General features: G+C 41.9%; 1 protein-coding gene across 1 annotated transcript; it reads left to right on the top strand.

The window, feature by feature from the left end:
* Positions 1 to 278: 278 nt before the first annotated feature.
* LOC120978161 (olfactory receptor 8B12-like) lies at positions 279 to 1,232 on the top strand. The gene has a single exon (XM_040406383.1). The coding sequence runs from the start codon at positions 279 to 281 to the stop codon at positions 1,230 to 1,232; it is 954 nt and encodes a 317-aa protein (XP_040262317.1).
* The last annotated feature ends 10,857 nt before the right edge of the window (positions 1,233 to 12,089 follow it).

Here is a 12,089-nt window from a genome sequence, read left to right as displayed (position 1 = left end):
TGACTTTCCAAAATTTCCATTATTTAAGTTTTATGTCAATGTCTAATAATTAAATCCCTTGCGTTGAGTAAAAGGAAACATACATTTGGGTATTTCTCACCCAAGGGTAACTCTCACAGGACTCACTGCTTATATTTAACACTTAATACAGACCTTAGATGAGTTACAGATGTGTACTTGTAGGTATCAGACTCAGACTTTGACATTTCAATTTCCTTTGGATAATTTTTAAATGAAATTCAAATTTTGTATTTTTCATAATCATTTTGCATGAAGGAATGGATCACACCAATGTAAGTGAGATAAAATATTTCATCATCGCTGGGATCTCTGATGTCCCTATGATGCACATCGTCATTTTCCTTCTGGTTCTCCTTATTTATCTTTTCACTGTTGGTGGCAACTTGACCATTCTTCTACTGGTTTGCCTGGACCCTCAGCTCCACACCCCCATGTATTTCTTCCTATGTAACTTGTCCATTCTAGATATCTGTTGCTCAACAAACAATCTGAATAATGTTCTCATATCTTTCATATCAGGAGATAATAGAGTTTCTGTCCTCGGTTGTATAGTACAGATTTTCATATTTTTGTCTTTGACGTGTGGTGAGCTTTTAGTCTTAGCTGCAATGAGTTATGACCGATATGTGGCTATCTGTAATCCTTTGTGTTATCACATGATCATGGATTGTAAAACATGTGCAATACTGGTCATTGTATGCTGGTTATTAGGCGCATTGGAAAGTATACCAATTTTTGGGGAATTAATAAGGTTTTCCTGCTACAAGTCAAACGTGGTCAACCATTTCTTCTGTGATATAATGCCAGTGCTGAAATTGTCTTGCAGTGATGCCTATTTTCTGGACCTTTACATTCTCACTGTAGGGGTTGTCATTTCAGCTTTCACTCCCTTTCTTTTGACATTTGTTTCCTATGTCTTCATTATTGCAGCTATACTGAAGATTCGCTCAACCAGTGGAAGGCATAAGGCCTTCTACACATGTTCCTCACACCTCACAGTTGTCATTCTTCTCTACACTACACTTGCCATTCAGTACATGAGACCACATTCCTTGGTCAACTTAGACTCAAACAAACTAATGTCTCTGTTCAACACGGCAGCTGTGCTCATATTAAACCCACTGATTTACAGTTTAAAAAATAAAGATGTCAAAGCTGCTTTTCGAAGGAGGATGAGATTCAAAAACGTGACTGCTGAAACAAAGGCTTAGTGTGAAAAACTTGGACCACCACCCGTCAGGTGGTCTTCTCTTTGTAATAATATTATAAATTATAGGACGTATATACAATGTATGAATAGATTACTCATTTATATTTCCGTATGCATCTCCTTTAGTCACTCTACTAGCACTGCCCATCCACAATTCATACGACAGTGCCAAATATCACAATACCTTATCCTCTTCAAGTTCTTGTTCACTGAAGTCTAAGGAGGACATTTATCAAACCTTGTACACCAGGCTTTTGGCATTGAAATGTTGTAAGTGCTGTCGCATGTGGGGATTTGTTCAAAATTTTATCTTATGCCTTCCTGTGCCACTTTCAGAAGTGGAGGGAAACGTTGGTCGAAATTTCAGATTTGTGTGTCATATTTATAAAGTGCAACTTTAAAAAAAAAAATGCAAAAAAGTCATGCCTCCTAGTCAGGTATTTCCCAGGTGTGCTGGAATAAATACATCTACACCGCGATTGTGCCAAATGTATTAATGCCATGTGTCATATTCATAAATAGTGGATTTGGTAGGTTTAGATGCTGTCCAGCGATTTAATCATAAGCTGAACTTTGGCACCCATATGCTTCCAGCTTTATTACTCTACTAAGCTATCCCAATCTAAATGTTCTTAAAGGGGTTGTCCGGTTTCAGGAGGAAAGCGAACATGTGATCTGCCTGATATAAAAAATAGATTGTTACCTGACAGATCTCTTGCCTCCGCTCTGGTTCTCCCAGCCTGGCTCTGTTTACCCAGCTCCATTGGTAATATCACGTTTACAAAAAGGGACTGCTGCAGCTAACCCCAACCCCTTTAACCCGACCAGGTCAGCATTGATTTCTTTTATCTCATTCTCCTGGGTTCACACACCTATTTGTTAATGACCCTACTCTTGTGCTTTATTACATTGTCTAGTTAGTTTGAGTCCTGCTGCCCACCTTTGATAATCTTCTCCTGTTCTTCACCACCACCAGATGATGATTCCATATACAGAAGTGTGTATGCTATTCCTGTACTGCCATCACTACTGCTTAGATCCTTTCAGCCAAAAGTGTGCATGGAATAAATCTATGGAAAACCACATAGGTCCAAATTCTGGGGTCAACTGAGTATTAGAGGCTCAAATCTAAGTCTAAAAAAATAGTGGCTCCTGTAAGTCAAAATTGGCATCAGCTGGGCTATATGCCCAGAGTCGTAACTTGCTACAAGGCCCAGGTGCAAAATCTATAACAGGAGCTTCACCTGCCATGTGCCATGTTCTCTATAACACTAGTTCAATCTTTTGCTGCTACCTGCTATCTTGACACACATTATGGCAAAGCACTTAAAGGGGTTGTTGTGTGCAACCACGGTGTCTAGGTAGTAGCTGTTACGTGTTCTCAAGCAGCACATCACGCAGCAAAGACATGCCACTTGGGGACACATCATTGCTGAGGCTAGTCATTGGCTAAAGCAGTGCATGTGACCCTGTCCATGCGGAAGTTGACAGACAGAGCCTGGAAGACCAGTGAAGAGAGGCAAGAGCAAGGGACCCCACTGATCATACCAAGAATCATTCAATGTTTATCTACTACTATCCAAACAAAACGATGGCCCAAACACTAATTGATAGTTTTTCTTTTGTTTTTTATGTACCTTCGTTTACAGGTTCTGGTTGTTCTTTTGTTGACAACTTGAAATTTGTAAATAAATAAAAAATGCAGTTTTAGAAAAAATGTATAAAGAAATTCACGAAAATAGGGTAGCAGGTCTGTTTAAATCTCCTCCATTCAAAAACTTTAGAATATCCCCCTTGGGGCTAGTCCCAAAAAAGGAAACAAATAGTTACCAGCTTATTTATCACTTATCTTTTCCTAAAGACCATTCATTAAACGACTTGATTGATAAAAATATTACTTCAGTACACTATGCGTCTTTTGATCAGGCATTGTAATTACTAAACAAAGCAGGAAAAAATGCCTTCTTAGGAAAGACAGATATCAAATCGGCCTTCAGATTACTTCCAGTTAACCCATAGGGTTAAAATTCCCTGGGGTTTCAATTTGAAGGTAAATACTACTATGACAAAGCACTCCCAATGGGCTTCTCACTATCCTGTTTTTACTTTGAGACATTTTCCAGCTTTTTGAAATTGATGGTAGAAAGGCACTCAAAGGGTGGTTTTGTAATCCACTACCTGGACAATTTTTGGAGATAAGTGATTTTAAAAAAAAAATTTGATTCGCTGGTTCAAAGAAAAATTTGCTTTCATCTGAATAAATTTGCGGCGAATTATGTTAAAAAACGGCTATTTCCTGGCTGCAGAGAGCTTTTCTGGTAGTGTAGAACACGGTGCTATGCAGTAACATGCATAGGGAGTCTGCTTTGGTAGTGAAATAATACTGTGAATCTGTATGACATGCAGATGACAGGTGTCGCTCTTAGAATCACTTATTTGGGCAGTCACGGGGCCAAAAATGACCAAACAACTGAAGTATCAACTCAGCCTCACAGGTCGATGTTAGTGTCAGGAAGAAGCGCACTCCTTTTACACCGTCGTCAGCTGATTCCACATAGATGTCTGGAGAAACCGTTCTATTAAACGCTTAAACAAGTAGAGCCCCCCTGACAAAGTGGAGAGGGTGTCAGCAGTAAGTTTGTGTTGACGTCACTGATTAATTTGCCTTTCCTATGATCCTTCAGAACAATAACCCACAAAAAACGGATCCTGTCTGTGGAGAAAATGCCTTCACTCGGTCAGCATTTGCTCAATAATCCATCAGTATTGCTAATGTAAAAAAAAAACAGGAGAGGATCCAAAACAGAGATGACACGTGAATGGAATGCTTGCATGTCTTCTGTGTTTTGTACCCACTCCTGCTTTTGGCTACCAAATCATAAAGCCAATTCTGATGGGACCATATAGGCCTTACAGCTGCTACACGGACAGGATCCGTTGTGCGTCTCATTTTTCCTTTCTTCTGACAGATCAGAAGAAATGTCAAATAAATGATGATGTCAGCCAGGCCGAAAGCCAAAATAGTGGACCAGTCATGACGTGGGGAGGGTGGGAACAACATGAGAAGTCTACTGAGTGGTCCTATGACATAGTGGTGAGGTGGAAGCAACAGCAGCATCAGCAGGATACCACAAAGTGGCAAGGCGACATAGTGTGGAGATGGCAGTAGCAGCAGCAAGATACCACACAGTGGCAAAGTGACCGCCGCACTAAACACCCACTCTGATGCCACACTATTGGCCGGGCAGGACAGCTTTTCAAGGGCAAACTCTGTTGTTCCCAACTGCCACACCGCCGAGTACCTTATTTTCTCCCCAACAGTCCGCATTGAGTGACTGCTACCGCTGCTGCCTCTGTGAACCCTTGCACCACTACTTCCCGGGCAGGTAGGCTGCTGCGAAGCAGGTGGTCTACCCCGGGGACGTTTGGCTCCCGACCTCCCACTGCTGCCACCCTTCTGACTCCCAGCCATGCTACCACCTTGCTGGCTCAGCCGCTGCTTCACGGGCAAGCTGCCACCCTCTTCTCCTGATGATGATGAAGCCCCTTCTGCACCGGCTACCAAGTGCGATCGGCTTTATCATCATCGAGTAGTTTTGCACGTCACTGATATCCGCCTCAACGGTCTCTGGGTCAGGAGACTGACCGCTCTCAACGCCACCTCCCACGCCACTCTTCTCATCACTACTTTCTCGGCTAGCGGAGTAAGCGGCGGACCGCAGGGTTGCTGGTCAAGACACTGCTAGATGACACCGGGAGCTCAGGCCTCTCGCTGCGACTCCTGCTACCATGCCCTCTTACTCTGCTGCGACCTCTGATTGTGCCAGAAACATTTAGGCAAATAAACATATAATTTACACAGAAACATTTAGGCTTCTGCCACTCCTCTGTGTATGGCCTGGCACTTCTCTGCCTGAAATACTTAGCTGAACTAAACAAATTAAATGGAAATTAAAACACCCCTAAAAGCCCACGAATATACCGTATATTTTTTTTTACTGAAATAGACCACTAAACACTTAAAGAGTGAAGTGAATATATATTTTCATTTTTTTACTAAAATACGCCCCTATACGCTTTCACCTGAAATAACTGCAGCAGTGTAGTGCATATATATTTTTCTTTTTTTTATTAAATACGCCCCTAGACTGTTTCACCAGAAATAACTGCAACAGTGCAGTGCATATATATTTTTCTTTTTTTACAGTAATACGCCCCTATACGCTTACAACAGAAATAACTGCAACAGTGCAATGCGCATATATTTTCATTTTTTTAACTGTAATACGCCCCTATACGCTTTCACCTGAAATAACTGTAACAATGCAGTGCGTATATATTTGTCTTTTTTTTACTGAAATACACCACTATACGCTTACAATAGAAATAACTGCGTATATATTTTTCTTTTTTTTATGAAATATGCCCCTATACGCTTTCAAGAGAAATAACTGCAGAAGTGAATTGAGAAAATATTTTTCTTGTAGTACTGATATAAGATACTAAGGATACTAAGATATAAGCCAGTAAAGGCTTTTCAACATAACAGTTGCAGCCCAATAACAAAAAGCTGGAATGACAGAGCTGTCTAATGGCTATTTGGATCCCCAAATAATCGTTCCCTGCACTTGTCAATCGCTTTCCTATAAATGTCACTAGCGCCTTCTGACATCTCTCCCTGCTCTAAGATGCTGTGAAATGATTCCTCCCTATCCTTTTTCTGCACTTATAAATCTTTTTTTGTCTTATTTTCCACAATCGTTTTTACAATTGCTGTCCCTAGCGCCTTCCCACCGTCTGTCCCTGCACTCTGAACACTGGAAAATGGCTGACTCTAAGATGGCCGCCATATTTATAGGGCTGTGACATCACAGGGCTGGCTGGCTGCTGATTGGCTGCATGCAGGCATGTCAATCTGGGTGATCCCGCCTTCCCAGAGTTCCTTGCCCCATGTCCTCAGTCCTCACACGTGTAGCCGCCATTTTAGGAAAAATGTTATTCGTTACCACGAAGCCCGAGGAAATTCTAAATGAATTCCACTTTGTCAGCTTCGATTCGATCTCATCTCGAATTTCATTAAAAAAAATATTATCTTCAAAGGAAACTACATTAAAAAGATTACAATCGGCTCTAGGCTCTTTGAATTTCATAACCAGAGTTATGGGAAGAGTTTTATCAAAAGTATATATGCAGCCAATAGAGGAAAAATTTACCATTTGACCAGATTTGCTTGTCAAAACAGATAAAAGATAACTTACCGTATTTTTTCCCAATAAGATGCATTCCCCCCCCCTGCGTCTTATAGGGCGAATACTAATAAACACTTCAATTATGGAAGCGCTCATTAGTACCGAGGACCAGAAAGCAATGAAGGCTCTGTTCTCACCGCTTCATGGTCCTCGGCTGTCGGCTGTGCAGTGTCTGCGCACAGCATGAGGGCGCTCTGTGACCTCACGCTGTGTGCGCCAGTTCACAGCACAGCCGAGAGCAGAAGATCATGGGGGAGTCTGATGGGGGCTGATCTGAGGCAATGAGGGTGATGAGAGGCATAATGGCTGATAATAGGGGCTGATGAGAGGCATAATGGCTGATAATGGGGGCTGATGAGAGGCATAAGGGATGATAATGGGGGCAGATGAGAAGCATAATGGCTGATAATGGGGGCTGATGAGAGGCATAATGGCTGATAATGGGGGCTGATGAGAGGCATAAGGGATGATAATGGGGGCTGATGAGAGGCATAAGGGATGATAATGGGGGCTGATGAGAGGCATAAGGGATGATAATGGGGGTGATGAGAGGCATAATGGCTGATTTTGGGGGCTGATAAGAGGCATAAGGGCGGGTATGGGGACTGATGAGAGGCATAGGGGCTGATATGGGGGCTGATGAGAAGCATGGAGTCTGATGAGAGGAATGGGGATCTTATCTGAGGTCTGACTGGGGGTCATTTACATTGGGGTCTGATTGGTGGTCTGACCTGAGGTGTAATGAAAAATATTTTTCATATTGTCCTCCTCTAAAACCTATGTGCGTCTTATGGGCAGGTGCATCTTATAGGGCGAAAAATACGGTAAATATATTGTTACATTTTTTGGACAACTTTACTTACTTGGCAACAGGAATTTATAGACTCAGATGCTATGCAATTGTGCACAGATGCGACTGCATCGGTGGGTTACGGTACTTTCTACAAAACCAATGGTCAGCTGAAAGATGGCCCAAAAATTGGTTAGATCATACAAATATAAAAAACATAGTTTTCTTAAAACTTGTTCCAGTCTTGGAAGGAGTTGTTTTTGCCAAAAACTGTTTAGCTGCAGAATCTCAAACAGTCATAAATGTTTTAAGACATATTACTTGAAAGCCAAATACATAGAAGGTAAGAACAATATTATAGCTGATTCTTTATCCCGGCAGAACTTCGCACTATTCAGGCAATTGGTACCAGACGCCAAGGTGATAGGAATCCCTTGCCCAAAACACCTATGGAAGGAGAACCGGAATTAATCTACGATTTAGGCTACATACGCACGACCGTATGTGTTTTGCGGTCCGCAAATTGCGGATCCGCAAAAAAAAAGGATGCCATCCGTTTTTTGGGCAGATCCATTGTAACAATGCCTAAAAAGGACAAGTATAGGACATGTTCTATTTCTTTTGCGGGACTACGGAACGGACATACTGATGCGGACCCATTGAAATTAATGGGTCTGCATCCTGTCCACAAAAAAAAAAAACGGAACGAACACGGAAACAAACAACGTTCGTGTGCATGTAGCCTTAGTCAGTAGTGATGAGCTTGAGGTGCCATATTCGTTTTCGCGATATTTCGCGAATATTCGTTAGAATATTCGTATTCTATTCGCCGAAATCGAATATTCGTAAGTTTGCCAATAATATGCGCATAATATGCGCATAGTTATACGCGTAATATGCGCATATTATGCGAATTCGCAAATTTCTAAATGTCTTTAGTGTTCAGTGTTCACTGTTCAAGTTATACAATAAAGGTTTCGAATATTCTCTATATTGCAATATAAAATCAGAATAGAACACAATGTTATTGCAATATAGCCTAGCCAATATTATTAAAAATGAATAGAAAGATTTCGAAACTACTAAAGCACTATATCCGCTTTGTTTTTACGAATATTATAGATATTGTAATATATCATAGATTTCGAGTGATACGAATATTCTAAAACCTGATATATCATTAATTTTATCGAATATTCGTTAACATACAAATAGCTGAAACGGCACTGACATTTTCGTATCATTTTGCGCATGCGCGTGATTTGTTCCAAACCGGAAGTAAGCGCCGTTTTCAACCAGAATCCAACTTGCGTCAGTTTTGTGCGGTTGAAAACTTTATGCGCTCAGTTTATACGATGGTGGCCAGCAAGTTCACTAAAGCTGAGGAGGAGCTGATCGTCATAGTAAGTATAATCTAATTGAACATTTGTTCGCATACACGCATGTTTGGCATATCTTAGTAATATTCCTATGTAGGTTTATTGATTTGAATTTTTCGGATGTATTTGTGTAAACTATTTTCGCATGGCATTAAAATTCGGATAGCACATACTTTGATTACATATAAATGATAGTTTGAAACAAGTATTGTTGACATTCAAAAGTAATAATTTTTTCAGATAATCATTAACATCTACTCATACTATATATAATGTGATTTTATCTATATTACTAAAATAAATAGTTAAGCATTTTTGATCTCATAAATGGTTTTAATGGTCTGCCATCAAAGCAGTATCTCCCTGGAATCTGCTATATATTTATATGCTATCCATACATACATGTGGCCGACGTGTCATTATGTATGGATAGCAATGCATACAAATATATATATCAGATGCACATTGTACATCTAATTTCCTGCCTCAGACAATATACCCACACTGCATACCACCAAACCCCCCCTCAAACCCACCCCCCCCCCTGACCTCCCCCAACACACACACACACACAGTCTATTCAAACAGCGGTCCTCCAGTTGTTCTAAAACTACAACTCCCGTCCCATTATGTCCTTCTATAGGATGATAGCTGTAGGTTGTCATGGAATGATGTGAGTTTTATTTTTGCCACAGCCGGAGGGCCGCAGTTTGCAGGGGGGCCGCAGTGTGCGGACGGCTAGTCTAAATATTCAAATAAGTGTCCTGTTGGTCAGGAGAAGTAATTTTTTACATTATACAGTATATTTGCTGGTTCATTTAGCGTTACCCAGGGTGCACCACGTGGAGGCGGACCAGCTTTACACCCCAAACTATGCCGTCACGTCACTAGACAGGTACATCTCTCCTCAGATGGACAATATCTAATAGCTTATACCCCACACACATACAATTTCACCACAATTAGATTTTATACGGTTACGTTAAGTTAAATTGTAGTATTTGACTCGCAAATAATAATAATTGTTGGTTTGGTATTTGAGATAATGATGACATGGTGGTGGTCAGTTACTGCGGCATCAAGGCAGCGCACGGCGAGCGGTTCCGTGTAATTAAACTACAACATGCAGAGCTTTTAGTTAGACTGCCTCTGGCCGTGTGCTGACTTGCTGCTGCTGGAACGTTTCCCTCTCCACCAGTGGTGTAGCTGCAGGCCCGGCAGCTGTTCCATCCGTTTTGTTAACTGTCTATACTGTCACTGTGTTACATAATTTCATTGTGTAATACTACCGAGGGGGCCATGACGAAATCTTTTAGTCCTCCTTTGTGGGATGGGCCTCTTCTGGGTCAGGGCCGCAAAGCAGACGCTTCTCCTGCTTCCCGGATAGTTACACCCCTGGCCGCCATTATTATAGTAAATGTTGACGTATCGTCATTCTTGTCGCTGTGGCGTATTTACAAGGGCTGCTTGTGGGCCCTGACCCAGAAGGGGCAGATCCAGGAGGAGGAGGTCTAAAAGATTTTTTCAGGGCCCCCTCAACAGTATTACACAATAAAATTATATACAGTGACAGTATAGACAGTGTATAAAATGGATGGAACAGCTGCCGGGACTGGTGTGAGAGAGCAATCTTTACTAGCCACAGTTATGTGGGTGGCTTGAAAGTAATGCCTTTTTGAAAATTTGTGGGTGGTAGGTAGGTTGTCCCCATTAAAAAAAATTTGCTGTGGGGCCAAGTCATTTCTAACTACGCCACTGTCTGGGGGCATAAGTGAACTAGCGGCAGGAAGGATCTGACCGCTTGTTCAACTTCCTAGAATAGCCTGACGTACTCCACTTGTGCTAATGTTAAAGTTCCTTAATCTTAGTTTTATTAAAACATTTTTATAAAATGCTTCTTTTCTTAATCACGCAGCGCCTGTTAGAGCAAGGGTATGACGAACTCCGCTCTAACAAAGCAAAACACCCAATAGTAAGGGAGCTAAGGAAGGAGATGAGGAGGGTTCACGAGGGCAAACATGAACCCTTGGCCATTTGCAAAAAGTGGTCGGACCTGAAGCGGAGACATATGCCCAGAATCCGCCAGATCCGTGACGAGCACTGTCCAGGCACAAACATTATTGAATGTTGATGAAATAAACAAAAGTAACGTAATGGTGAGGTACATTTATTATTTGTGATTTTTATTTTTACATAAGTATTAATTTGTAATTATAGGGCCTCGCCTTCCCTGTGTAAAACGCAGGCCTGCCAGCAGGGATTCCTGGGAGCTGTCGGCGTCTGAGGGGGAGCAGGAGCAGCAGGCAGGACCCTCAGGGACATCAAATGGCCCACCACCACCACAGGAGGGGGAGTCAATGGTGGAGGAAGAGGCTGGACCAGCAGCCCTACCTGAGTTGCCCCCCCACATTTTTGAGGATGAGGAGCAGGAAGAGGAGGATGATGACGGGGTAGTCACCACCCCACACAAGGAGGGTAACTATGTGTGTAGTGGAGGGGTAGCACGATCCACAAGGTCTCCGCTGGGAGCCTGGAAACAGGAGCAAGCTCTTACAAGAGCTTATACTCAGGGGAGTATTATGATATAGCAATCCCCAAGAGTGTAGTTATTCCATCCCCCAAACAGGAGCCAAGACTTCATTAAGGTATAAAACAGGAACTCTTTATTGAGGGCTACCCGCCCTATGCAGCTCCCCATCTGGTGTACACGCCCCTAGTGGACAAGAAGCAAGACTGCTACACAGGACAGATATGCAGCAACTTAGGATACACAGACACAACACATCCCCACAATGCTTAATGGTTTCATCCTCTCTGGCCTGGAGGGGAGAGGAGTAATCCAATTATCTCTCAGGACAAAGGGACATCGGCAATACACATGTGAGAACAACAGGACAGGAATCCCCACCCAAAAACACAATGTCACACCCTCCCAGCAACACAGACATTTAACATATTCCAAGATAGCTGAAGTCTGAGTGCATATCATTAGGTGAATGCCGCTCAGAATACACAAATACAATACAAATAGCTATCTGGGTGCCCTCACATAACAACATACAATTGCATCAATGCTGGCGGTTTTCATGCAGCCAGCCTAGGAACTTTACAGCCCACCTGAACCATATTACACAAAACATATATACGCTTGGTTCTTTAAAGTGGCATACACATATGCAATAACGTCGTACATACAGGAATGACAATATACAGTGGCTGAGTTTGCCACCATGTGCTTTTGTTGTTTAAACTTATTCACACACACATGTATTAGTTTAGTTATATTGGATAACATAAAGTGCCAAACTTACAGTTCATTACAAGCAGGGTAAAAAGACAGTACTATCGAAACACACTACAGTCTGTCACCATTCTGGTTCCTTTCTCAGATTGTTCTGCGTTGGGATGGCCTGTCCACAATTTATCTTAAAATCCTTTTT

Source organism: Bufo bufo, chromosome 8, assembly GCF_905171765.1.
Source record: "Bufo bufo chromosome 8, aBufBuf1.1, whole genome shotgun sequence".
Classification (NCBI taxonomy): domain Eukaryota; kingdom Metazoa; phylum Chordata; class Amphibia; order Anura; family Bufonidae; genus Bufo; species Bufo bufo.
This window is presented reverse-complemented; position numbering and strand designations above follow the sequence as displayed.